The sequence below is a fragment of the Stenella coeruleoalba genome (genome assembly GCF_951394435.1).
Source record: "Stenella coeruleoalba genome assembly, chromosome: 15".
In the NCBI taxonomy this organism is placed as follows: domain Eukaryota; kingdom Metazoa; phylum Chordata; class Mammalia; order Artiodactyla; family Delphinidae; genus Stenella; species Stenella coeruleoalba.
This window is the reverse complement of record NC_137161.1, coordinates 61,652,893-61,666,223: the sequence shown is the minus strand read 5'-3', so window position 1 is coordinate 61,666,223 and position 13,331 is coordinate 61,652,893. Positions and strand designations below refer to the sequence as shown.

General features: G+C 45.3%; 1 protein-coding gene across 1 annotated transcript in view; it reads right to left on the bottom strand.

Annotated features, from left to right (window-relative positions):
- The window catches only part of BMERB1 (bMERB domain containing 1), a gene marked incomplete at its 5' end in the record, with an annotated part of 118,861 nt that overhangs the window by 41,978 nt on the left and 63,552 nt on the right, over positions 1-13,331 (bottom strand). The window contains one exon of the mRNA XM_079946023.1: positions 4,296-4,419. Within this exon, the coding sequence (XP_079802149.1) occupies positions 4,296-4,419 (124 nt within the window). The remainder of the gene's footprint in view (positions 1-4,295; positions 4,420-13,331) is intronic.

The following is a 13,331-nucleotide window of genomic DNA, read 5'->3' as shown; positions in this document are numbered from 1 at the left end:
CCTTGCGACAGCGCTGCCAGGGAAATATCAATGTCCCATTGTAAAACTGAGGCTGGAACAGGGCAACAGATTTTCTTTTTTTAAAAATATTTATTTGGCTGCACTGGATCTCAGCTGCAGCATGTGGGATCTAGTTCCCTGACCAGGGATCGAGCCCAGGGCCCCTGCATTGGGAGCGTGGAGTCTTAACCACTGGACTGCCAGGGAAGTCCCTTAAAGAAACTTTTTTTTTTTGGCCACACGGCACGACCTATGGAATTTTAGTTCCCTGACCAGGGATTGAACTGGGGCCCTCAGCAGTGAGACCCTGGAGTCCTAACCACTGGACCACCAGGGAATTCCCAACAGGGCAAAAGATTTGCTCCAGGGCCCAGAGTCGATAAGAAGTAGAACTGGGGTTCAAAACCAGTTGAGAGACCCTATAGCATCATGGCTGAGATCACGGACTCTGGACTCAGAATGCCAGGGTTATATCATCATCTGCTGTTTCACAGACCCTGGGCAACCTGGGGCAAGTCACTTGACCTCTCTGTGCATTGGTTTCCTCATCTATAAAATGGGGAGGGAGGATGTTGTATGTCTAGTTGCAGTAAAGATTAAATGATCAATGCATGTAAAATACTTCGAACACTGCCCAGCATAGCAAGTATTTGAAAAGTTTACAAGTCATGTACTCTCTACCACCACACCCTGAACCTCTGCCACGTTCTAGGGCATGACCGCTTCACCGCACTTGGTCCTTCTTAATAAAATGATGTTACTTGGGTCCAAGCCCAGAGTCTGGAAATATTGGAACTCAAGGACTGTGCTCCTGAAATCTGTCCTTCACAAGCCCATCTCCCCTGCCAGCTGCAGCTCTGACTCATTAATTACAAGCTGCTGCCGCCCAGAGCAAGCTGAGAGACAGAGCCCACTGTCCCTTTATGACAATCCTGCAAGCAGGTGTAAAATGAAGATAACCGCCCCCCACCTCCGAAAATACTTAATTATCTGAAACCCAGATAAACAGCAGGACCAGCCTTGTAGAGAAGGTGTGGAGGGCTGAGGCAGGCCAGCGGAGCTGCAGGAGGGGTTATGAAAAGCTAATGGTGTGAGTCAGTGCTGGAATTAAGGGTGAGAAAATGAGTCTGAGGTTGTTGACAGCCTCCACAGGCCAGGATGGCGAGAGGCATGGAGATGGGGCAGCAGCGGGAGGGACTGGGAGGTGGGTGGCACGGAGGATCGAGGATGGAACAAAGGAGGCTTCAAGTTTTACCTCCTGGACATTTGCCGCCAATTAAAGCGGTGTTTTCGTGATACTAAGGGGTTTATTGACTCATCCAAATGAAGCTTGTAAAACTGCCAGATTCAAGAGGGAGATCTCTAAACACCAGTTAGCGACTTGGAAACTAGGGGACAAGCGAAGGGAGGACATTGAGAGCAGATGCATTGGGTGTGCGCTGGAGACACATGCCCACCGGGGTCACTCATAGCCCTTCTCTGAACCTGACCTTGTAAGCCTCAGGGATAGCAGGTATGCTGGAGGCGCTCCTGCTTCATCCTTCCATTAGCAAGCATTTTTCGTAGGTTACGTGATAATGTGTGCACAGGGCTTAGCCAAGGCCTAGATCTGTGCTAAGGGTTCTATAAATGTTGACTCTTGAGGTCCCTGAGAACCCTTAGAGGAATAAGGCTCTATGTCAAATTCCCAGCAGGTGAACTTGAAAACCTTGACTAAGTTGGAGCTCATCATTTTAGGCTTCAAATAAATCACTTCTCTCCAGAGAAAGGGTATGAAAAAGTCCAAAGCCTGACTCAATAGAATGACTTCTGTTTCCACCCGACTCAATTCAAGATGGCGTGGAACAAGACCAAACCCAACGTGGGATTGTGGGATTGTGGGCATCCAACCGGGAGTTTGTCTTCGCATTCTAGAAGAGCAAAAGGCAAAGAGAAAAGGCATCCTTCTGCTGGGAATAAATAACAGGCTAACTTAGGGTTCAGGGCTCTGCCTCTGAGGCAGACACCTCAGGTTCAAGTCCCAATTCCACCCATACTATCTGTTGACCTTGAAAATGTTATTTCACTTCTCTAACTTCAGTTTCCTTATCCATAAAATAGAAGGAATAGAACCACTCCTTCAGGGGTCTTATGAGGATTCAAAAAGCTAAAATAAGTGAGCAAATGCATATAACACACATAGCACGTGTGCATTATAACAGTGCCTGTGGTAAATAGCAGTTCTTTTGAAGCCTGTCATGTGCCCAGGGTCACAGACAAGGATGCAAGAGAGCCAGGATGACCCTGAACCCACTCTTATGAGTTCACGCTGAGGGGAAGGCAGAACAAGCAGAAGCTGTGAGTCCCAGGGGGAGGGCAAGAGAGAGGGGCCAGGAAAATGGAAACCCATGAAAGAATAATGCTGAACGTCGGGGGTGTTGGGACAGCAGCCTTTAAACCCATTCTCGAAAGAATCAACATCGCAGGAGACGGTAAAGTGAGAAGACACCCTCAGCCATGCAATATGATCTGACTCATACAGTCTGCACGGGAGCTGAGGGTATTAACTTGATTACTTCCCAGCAGGCGTGACAAAACCAATCTCACCCTGGTTATTACAGCTACAGTCATTGGGACTATTTCAGTCAAGGGCTGTCACATTCCCGTCACTCCGAGCTTCCCCACCTGAGCCTGTAAATGCTTAGTACGGTCTGAAATTCTATTTCCCTCTTACCCTATTCCAACGGGTCTCGTGTGTGTGTGTGTGTGTGTGTGTGTGTGTGTGTGTGTGTGTGTGTGAAGGGAAACTATTGGGGTCAGGATGGAGTGTGAAAGAACAATTTTTGCACATTCAACAAATACTAATTGGCCTAATAAGTGCCGGGCAGTGTTCAAGATGCTGGGAAAATCCAACAGTGAAGATGAGACGTAGGATCCCTGCCCTCAGGAGCTTATACTCTTTAAGGCATTATCTTGGCAGATATATTCAGAGCTTCCCTCCTTCCTTCATTCCTTCCCTCCCTCCCTCTTTCCATCCTTCCTTCACTTATTCACTCACTTAATAAAAACTCTGGAGTCAGACTGCATCCTACCTTGGCTACTTATTAGCTAATGCAACCTTGGGTAAATTTCTTAACCTCCAATTCCCTCTTCTCTAAAATGGAGGCAAGAATAGGACCCACCTGCACCATCAGCCCTACAGGGAGGTGAGGGCCTGGCTCTGAGAAAGAGCCAGGAAACTGAATTCAACAATGGTCCACACACAGCCTGTTAGCCCGGGAGGCTACAGATCGTCATCTGATGAGGTGTTTATCCAGGTCTGAGTGGGCTATGATCTCTACCCTGGCCATCCTGGAGTCCATCATGCGTCTCTGAGATTGACAAGGTGGTGTACCTCCAGGCAAGGCTACATACTCTAAAGGCAGGGCCTGGGGGGAGCCCTCATTATCATCCACCTCTGTCTGCAGGCTGCTAGCAAGACTTCCGGGGGCCAAGAAGCCAGCCCCTCCCCTGAAGTATGTCACTGAGCCCCCAAAATATGTCCTGACTGCACTGACATCCTTCTGTATGTTTTAGATAATTTGATTTATTCAAGTGTCTACTGTTGACATTTGTCTCTAAGCAGTCGGACTCACGGGCAACATGGGGAAATTTAGTGACGTCACAAGTCAAGAGCTTAGTGCAGTGCCTGGCCCAGGGCTAGAGCTTACGTGTTAGCTAATCTTGTCACTGAGCACTTGCTGTGCATGTGCCAGGTGCAGGGATAATATGTACATACACACACACCATGCAAAGGTCAGTAAATGCGCAGTGAGTGACAGCCATCGTCACAAAAGCAACCTTGGCCCTCCTGAGCACCCACAGGCTGAAGGGAGCTCTTCAGTACTTTAAAGAACTCACATTCTCTGTCTCCCTTCCTTTTAAAACATGGGGAGTGTATTGTAAACACTAGTGATATGTTTTTAATGTTAGAAACAATGTGTAAGAAGCTTAATTATAGTTTTGGAACAAAATATAAGTTCTGTGCTCTTTGAGAATACAAAAAATAAAAATTGGAAGCATAAAAATAGAAAAAAGACAGGAAAGCAAGACTCAGGCACTAATTTAATCATCTTGTATAGGGCCATATATTGACTAATGGTTATATACTAAGAAATAGAGGCATAGATACCCACGTCTCTAGGTGGTTGTGAGAATGTATGTAATACCTTCATCCCGGTGCCTGGCACACAGCAATAAACAGTAAATGTCAGGTTCTCTGGTGTCCTCCCCCTCCACACCCCTTCCTTTCCTCCGCCCCTTCCCCCAGCACTCACATAAACCTGAGCTCAGACTCCCGCCGGACCAAGACTTCCCGGAGACGCTGGATTTTCACCATCTCCAGCTCGATCTCCTCTGGCCTCATGGTTGTCTCTGCCATGGAGATGATGTCTAGCTGATCTGTGCAGGAGACACAAAACACAGGCATCAGGACCCCAAGGCTGCATGGGTTTTCAAGAATTCCCTCTGGACAGCCTCCTCTTTGCCCCAGCAACCTTCATACCCCAAGAAAGCACACAGATCTCTGCCAGTGCTGCAAGTGTGTATTTGTGAGCCAGCCCTTTGGAAACTGGAAAGCACGTTTCCATGGGAACCCTGTTACAAGGCAAGAGGAGGCTCAGGCGGGGTCACCAAAACTTGTTCAAGGTTATACATATGGCCTTGACAGCCCTGCCTGGTCCCGGCTTCTGAGCCTCTGGTCCCTTTGACCATGGCCTTTTCACCCTCTCCCAGTCGCCAAAGACCGACGCCAACTTTAGGCACAAAAAAGTTTGTAATAATTATTTTAGCAATACCATTAATAATTATAGGAATACTAAGTAATGTAATAGTAATATGAAATAATACGGGTTTATTGTAGAAAATTCAGATAATACAGATAAGCAAAAGAGAACAAAGTAAAAAGTCACCTATAACCCCACTGCCCAGAGGGAACAACTAACCACATTTTGATGGACATTCTTCTGATCTTATATTTATAATTAGAGTTATATATATTGTCATATAAGTAAAACCATATATTAAAAAACTATATATATAACCATATATATATATACCACATACATATAGCCATATATATTACCATATATATAGAAAGACACTATATATATGCCTATATATAAATATATCTGTATGTATGTATGTATATATACATGTATGTTAGTTCACTAGGGCTATCATAACAAAACAACAGAAGCTGAACAGCTTAAACTACAGACATTTATTTTCTCCCAGTTCTGGAGGCTGGAAGTCCCAGATCAAGGTCTGGCAGGGTCAGCTTCTGGTGAGAGCTCTATTCATGGCTTGTAGACAGCCACCTTCTCACTGTACTCACATGGACTCTTTGTGTTCATGCAGAGAGAGAGCTCTCTGGTGTGTCTTCTTATAAGGACACTAATCCTATGGGATCAGGGCCCCACACTTAATGACCTCATTTAATCTCAGTTATTTTCCCATCTCCAAATCAGCCACACTGGGGATTATGGCCCCAACATATGAATTCGTGGGGGACATAAACACTCAAACCATAATAGTACATATGCATGCGTATATATGTATATACATAATTCCTCATATATTGCCGCTAACATCTTGGTGTACATTCTTCTAGTGCACACATATGGTAATTTATGTGATTATATATATTATATAGGTAGTGTGCATATATAGGGTAATATATATGGTTTTATACATGTGTTTTATATATATAATGTTATATATAAACACATCTATACTTTTTTAAAGAGTGGAAAAACATACACAAAGATGTTAGTAGTTAGATGTTATATATCGGGCTTCCCTGGTGGCGCAGTGGTTAAGAATCAGCCTGCCAATGCAGGGGACATGGGTTCGAGCCCTGGTCTGGGAAGATCCCACATGCTGAGGAGCAACTAAGCCCGTGCACCACAACTACTGAGCCTGCGCTCTAGAGCCCGAGAGCCACAACTACTGAGCCCGCGCGCCTAGAGCCTGTGCTCCGCAACAAGAGAAGCCACCACAGTGAGAAGCTCGTGCACCGCAACGAAGAGTAGCCCCCGCTCGCCGCAACTAGAGAAAGCCTACGCACAGCAACAAAGACCCAACTCAGCCATAAATAAATAAAAAAATAAATAAGTAAATAAATAAGTAAAAAAAAAAAAGGACCAAGTTAAATTTAAAAAAATAAAAAAGATGCTGTATATTTATACGTATGTTATACACACACATATACCATCATGGAGGTCTGGTCTTTGTAATATAAAGTTAGGATCTCACCATTTTATTACCTGCTCTTTTCACTTAATGACATTTCACGAGCATTTCCACACGTCCTTGGATGTTCTTCCCCAGCAGCAGTGTGAAAGGCTGTGTGGTGTCTATTTGTGGCTGTATCATGAATCACTTCACCAAATCTCAGACACTTAGGTTGTTTGCTGTTTCCCCCACTAGAAGAAGCAGCCCTGCGATGAGCATTCTCAGAGATCAATCTCCGCGTGCCTCTAAGAGGTGCCTTTAGGTCACATTTCCAGAGTGAATGGCTGGGTTTGGAAGGATGCAGTAGTCTACTGCTCTTCATGGGTAGAGAAGGAGATGTAGGGAAGGAATGTTCTTGCTTTACTCCGAGGTCTACATCACATCACCTGCATCAGCTAACTCCTTCCACCCTGGGCTGTTGTGAGGATTGAATTAACCAAGGCATGTCACTCTTGATGAACGGTTACGATTACCTTTGTTATTACCCCACTGTGCCACGCCATCTCTTTTAATCCTCACCACAAGCCAGAAGGACGAGGATGTTCTCTTTCTTAGTAAATAAGGGAAATAGCTCAAAGCTGGCAAGGGAAGGGGCTGAGCCAAGGTCTGCCTCTAAAACACATGCTCTTTGCCCCGTCATTGCTGCCCCTTCCTCACACAGGCATTCTGAGTCTGATACCCCCCTATCCATTCACATCTTAGGGTTGAAGGTGGTGTCTTACTTTTCTGTGGGCGCCGCAACAAATCACCACAAACTGGGTGGCTTAGGACAGCAGGAATTCATTCTTTCACAGTTCTGGAGGCCAGAAGCAGGTCTGTGTTTTCTCCAAAGGCTCTAGGGGAGGCTCCCTCCTTGCCTCTTCCAGATCCTGGTGGCTCCTGGCAATCCTTGGCTTGTGGCAGCATCACTCCAACCTCTGCCTCTGTTTTCACATAGCCTTCTTCCCAGTGGCTCTGTGTATCCTCCTCTGTCCTTTACTGTCTCATTGCACTTAGGGCCCACCCTAATTCAGTATGATCTCATTTCAATCTTTATCTTAATTCTCCCTGCAAAGACCTTATTTCCAAATAAGGTCACATTCTGAGGTTCTGGGTGGATATGACTTTTGGGAGGACACTATTTAATCCACTACAGTGATGAATGGTAACAAGCGTACAAGCTCCCTGACAGCCATGTCACTGTCTCCAAGAGATTTAGTCACTGTGCATGGAGCACAGCCGTGGCTGGAAGCAGCAAGAGTCCCTGGAAGCAGCTGGGGGTGGTGGGGATGAGTGGGATGCGGTGGGCGGGGGCAATGGGACGTGGTGAAAACCAGCTGGGGGTCAGAGTTAGAGATTCTTGGTCTGAGGCCAATCACCAGCTGCATGACCTTGAATGAGCCCTTTTACCTCTTAGCATCACATTCTTCCTTTGCAAAATGGGATTCAACAGCTATCATGTGCTACACTGTGCTGTAGGCTTTATATGTAACATCTCATTTAATCCCTATGTTATAGAAGATGTAGCTGAGGCTTAGAGAAGCAAAGTGACTTGGCCAACATCACAAAACCAGAATGTTGCAGAGGCAGAATTCAAATCTAGCCTCTCTCTCCCTCTCCCTCTCTCCCTCTCCCTCTCTCCCTCTCTTTCTCTCTCTCCCCTTAACTGCCTGCCTTAACCACATAATACAGCCTCAGGTGAGGGTTAAATGCATTTACGGATGTGAATGCGTGCAGTTAACCGCCCCGCAGATATAAGTATCCTCATTTCTCACACATCATGGTTTAGATGGGCAACCTGATTTCCGTGGGACACATGCTGAAAATGGCAACATACCCTGGGGCAAAGCGTGGGACAGAGAGAATTAATCACACCCCAAGGATTGGCATTTTACCTCCATCCTTGGGGGAGGATGGAGGCGGTGGCACTGCCAGGCTCCAGGTGCTGAGATGAATGTTTAGCTTTGACTTGGGGCAGAGGATAGAGCTGATACCTCTGTTGAAAAGTCTTGCTCATGGATGCTTTCCTTCCCCTGGAGAAAGGAGCAAAGCCTAGCCCTCAAATCAGATATGGAACACGTTAGAATTCTTTCTTAGTCACTGCTCTGTGCCAGGCACTGTGCTAGGCTCATTACAAGCCTTATCTCATTTAATCTTCACAACACCCTAGCTGAGGAGTTAGCCAGCTACAGCCATGGGCCAAAGCCAGCCCCCTCCCTGATTCTGTAGATAAAGTTTTATCGGAACATTGGCCACACTCGTTCATTTATGTATTATTTATGGGTGCTTTTGAACTATGACAGCAGAATGAGTAGCTGTAACAGAGACTGGCCCACAAAACATCAAATATTTACTATCTGGCCCTTTACAGAAAAAGTTTGCCAACCCCTGCACCCCTACCCTAGATGGTAGATGCTATCATTTCCCCAGTTTAAAGGTTAAAAAAACAAAAAAACCAGGTTTAGCCAGTAATGATACTAGCTAACATTTATTGAGCATTTATCACATGCCAGGATCAAATCACCTTATTTAATTCCCCAAACAGTCCTGGGTGGTAAATACTGTTAGCATCCATTTCACAGATGAGCAGATTGAGGCTCAGGAAAAGGAGTAAGTGATGGGGCCAAGATTTAAAACCAGCTCTGTCCTACTCCAAAGCCCTTGTTGTCATCAGTTCTATTCATTTAAGAACTACCTCCCCACTTAAGAAGTACCATCATCACCTTAGCAATAGAGAAAACTGAGTCTATTTTAATGCACTAGGTACATAGAGAGTAGCTGTTTTTAAGAGTTTGCAGGTGCGGTGATTATCTGGGGAGCTCTACCCTCAGGGATTAGGATACACCTGGGTTGAGGGGTGGGGGTCGTGTCCAAGGACCTTCATACAGGAGGTCTTCAGAGCAGACTCTGAGAAATGCTGGTACAGGATGTGAGTAAGTGAATATCATGCATGGTCGGTTTCTTTTCAGTCTGAACTTGTGTAATAGAACTAGCATGATGGAAACCTTGACAACATTCTCCAGATAAAAAGCAGACATCCAACAGCTGCCAATGAAGGTGTCCAAGAGGAGGACAAATCCTGGAAGGAGACAGACAAGCGTTTCAGGCTGACTAGAGAAGACAGTTGTAACAAGGCTCTAAGAGAGAGCAAAGCATGGCTGTGTAGAGAGAACGAAGCACGAAGGCACAGAAGTCCCCAGGGCTCCAACTGCCATTGCTGTCAGTCAGCTTCCAGCAGCTGAGTCACTTCTGGGGGATGAGGCAGCTAAATCCATCTTTTTATCCCCAAATGCCACACCAGGGAGATTCATGCCTCATGAGCACAGCAGCACCAGCAAACAAGAGCTGAGCACCGGACATGACTGGGATGTGCCAGCAGGTTTAATCATTTATCTTGAAAATTTAAAGCTACCCGGGTACAGGGCAGAGGCGGTGGGGTTGGCAAATGAGGGCTGACAATCTCCTAGAAACTCGTAATTCAAATACGCGCGAGAAGGAAAATTTCTGGGGACCAAAGAGAAGTCTTCCCTGGTGCGTCTTTTCCAGCCACGGGTCACAGTAGGAAGTTAAGCCCAGGGTCCCCTGGACAATGCCCACTTTTGCTTCTGCTTCCTAATTTCATACACCCAGAGCTCTCTCATATTAAGCATTACTAGGAGTCCAGCACTAACTCATCATGCTCCTAAATACCTTGGCAGGTAGGTATACTCATTATCACCCCCTCTTTACAGGTTAATAAGATGAGGCTCAGAGAGAACATAAGTGATTGGCCAAAGTCACTCAACCAGTGAGTGGCACAGACCCAGGTCTGTCTGATTCCAAAGCCCAGGCTGCTACAGAATAGTGTTTCCAAAACCTCAATTACTATACAGAATTTACCACAATCATGTACTATCTGTTAGGGACTGAATGCTTGTGGCTCCCCCACCCCCACCCCGCCTCCCAAAGTCATATGTAGAAATCCTAACTCTTAATGTGATAGTATTTGGAGGTGGAACATTTGAGAGGTAATTAGGGTTAGCGGAGGTCATGAGGGTGGGGCTCCATAATGGGATTAGTGCCATTATAAGAAGAGACACCAGAGCTTGCTTCCTCTCTCTCTGCTCTGCACCATGTGAGGACACAAGAAGACAGCCGTCTACAAACCAGGAAGAGGGTCCTCATCAAACACCAGATCTGCCAGTGCCTTGATCTTGGACTTCCGAGCCTTCAGAACTGTGAGAAATAACTGTTATTTAAGCCACCCAGTCTATGGTATTTTGTTACAGCAGCATGAGCTAAACACTAACTATACCATCTCGATATTTCTTTATGTTGACTTTTTTTCACTCACATAAACTCCTTAAAGGACTTTTTTTCACTCACATAAACTCCTTAAAGGAAATTTCATAATCACATCCATAAATAATAGGTCACCATCACTTAGCATAATTAGAAAATAGCCATAACCATAAGTCCAATGGAAACAAAGTGGTGTTATCAAATTCTGGCTAAATATTGTAGCCTGCTCAAGGCTCAGATTGAAGGCCTAATTTTTCTTTCTTAACCAAGTAGATTAGCAAGTACTAAAAGTTAACAAGTACTGGAGAGGTGTTAAAGACAAACCACCAAACTGAGGCTTTCTTCTTTGGTAATCATAAAGATCGAAAATTGGGAAAAAGAGAGCGTAGGAGAGACTGTGGGCTCAGTTCCAGATCACTGCAATAAAGTAAGTATCTCAACAAAGCAAGTCACACAAATTTTTTGGTTTCCCAGGGCATATTAGAGTTAGGTTTGCACTTTAATGTAGTCTATTAAGTGTGCGATAGCATTATGTCTAAAAAAACACACAACAATATACGCACCTTAATTTAAAAACACTTGATTGCTAAAAAATGCTAACCATCATCAGAGCCTTCACTGAGTCATAATCTTTTTGCTGGTGGAGGGTTTGAAATGTGAGAATTACCAAAACGTGACACTGAGACGTGAAGTGAGCAAATGCTGTTGGAAAGGTGGCGTGATAGACTTGACACAGAGTTGCCATAAATCTTCAATTTGTAAAAAACACAATATCTGGGGACTTCCCTGGCCGTCCAGTGGTTAAGACTCCACGCTCCCACTGCAGGGGGCGTGGGTTCAATCCCTGGTCGGGAACTAAGATCCCGCATGCCACGCAGTGCAGCCAAAAAACAAACAAACAAAAACACACAATATCTGGGAAGTGCAATAAAACGAGGTATGCCTGTAATTTTCCTGCAACCTAATTCAATGTGGTTTGATGCTAGAGCACCTGGGCATCTCCCACCTCCTGGGAAAGCTGTTGTAAAACTGAATTCCAGCCCTTTGGGTTGGGAGAGTCTTAGAGGTCCTTAAGGCAGCCTCATCTCTGTGTCTGACAGGATGTGGAATGACACAACAGGATTTGGTTCTGATGGTCCCTTGACAAGCAGCAGTGGGCCCAAACTCTTCAGTTCTCATTGGAAATCAAATGAGAACTGAGGGCTGAAGGAAAATTTGCAATCACATGTCAAGTTTTTCACCCAAAGATGAATCAGCCATTTCAAGTCATTATTTCATCCCAGCTTGTATGACAGAGGCAATTTAATGAAGGTGAACCTATTCATTTCAATCCTACAAACACTTATTAGGCATCCAGCATCCTTAGAACATCCTCAGAAGGACACATGAGAGAAGGGCCACAGTGGTTGTCCTTGGAGGATGTGGGAGACTGGGGGTCAATGTTGGAGGACAATCATCTTCCACCTAACACACCATTTTCTATTGTTTGAATTTTTAAATTAGCTTTTTATTTTGGAATAATTTTCGATTTATAGAAAAGTTGCAAAGCCAACGCCACAGAGAATTTCCATCTACGCTTCCCCTAGTGCCCACCACTGTTAACATCACTGAGACACTGACATTGGTGATTTACTGTTAGCCGTGTTGTTTGAAATCTTACCATGGCAGGTGTTACCTATTCAAAACAGATTTAAAATAAAGAAAAATGTGTTGGGTACAGATGCTCTGGGAGCCATGTGAGCCCTCAGAGATGGCATGTGAAGGGGTCGGTTAAGGGCATGGACTTTCAGGTCTCAGGGCCACCTCTCAGGCTGACCACACGGTCCCATCAATTTTTGACTCTGGGCCTCAGTTGCTTCATCTGCAACGTGGGGACAATCATACACATCTTTTAGTGAATTTGCATAAGTGCCAGGCATATAGAAAGTTCTCTGTAATATTTGCTCTTATTACCCATTTACTAAATATGCATTGAAAACCTGCTTCGTGCCAGATCCTGTTCTAAGCAATGGGGATGGAACAAAACAGACAAAACCCTTGCCCTCATCAAGTTGACCTTGTAGGAAAGGGCTTACATGTTGGGGAGAAAAGTCATTAGCTCACCAACAGCTTACCCCTGATAGTAGGTTTGGATAGACTCCGGTTCAAGTCCTTGCTCTACCAGTAATTGTGTGATCTGGACACATTACTGATTCTTCCCAAGTCTCAGTTTCCTCTTCTGTAAAATGGGACAGTAACTCCTACCTCATGGAGTTGCTGCTATGGAGATGAAGTGAGAAACCATGTCAAGTGCTTGGTGCAGTGCCTGGGCGTGATAAAGGGTGGTCAGTATCACCTGTCCTTTCCCTGGAAGAGTCAGACTAACATGGGGGAGGAGACAAAGTCAGGATCATCAGATCTGGAGAAGGACGGCCTTCCGGTCATTTAGACCCATGCCTGCTCCGAACAGAGGGTCCAAGAGTGGCCCCACCAGCCCTCTGTCAAGAGGCCAGGCCCTTAGCTCTCACCACCCTGGGTACCCACAGGCACGTCTTCCTGGTATCGACCCCACAAAGAGTCTTAAACACTGGGGAAATAATATCTGGGCCCCACTACTGGGAATGGATATCCTGATGCATTTCAAAGGCTCCTGGGGATACCCCAGGCTTTTATTGTCATCAATCATTCATGTAGGAAAGAAGCCCATTTCAACCCCCAAACATCCTATTATGGGATATATCAAGCATCTCGCCTTCTTGCTATAAAGTGAATCTGATGGGAAACAGCTGGTTGCTTTTAGTGAGTCACCACTTCCCAAGAAGCTAAAGTAACTGCTTTTA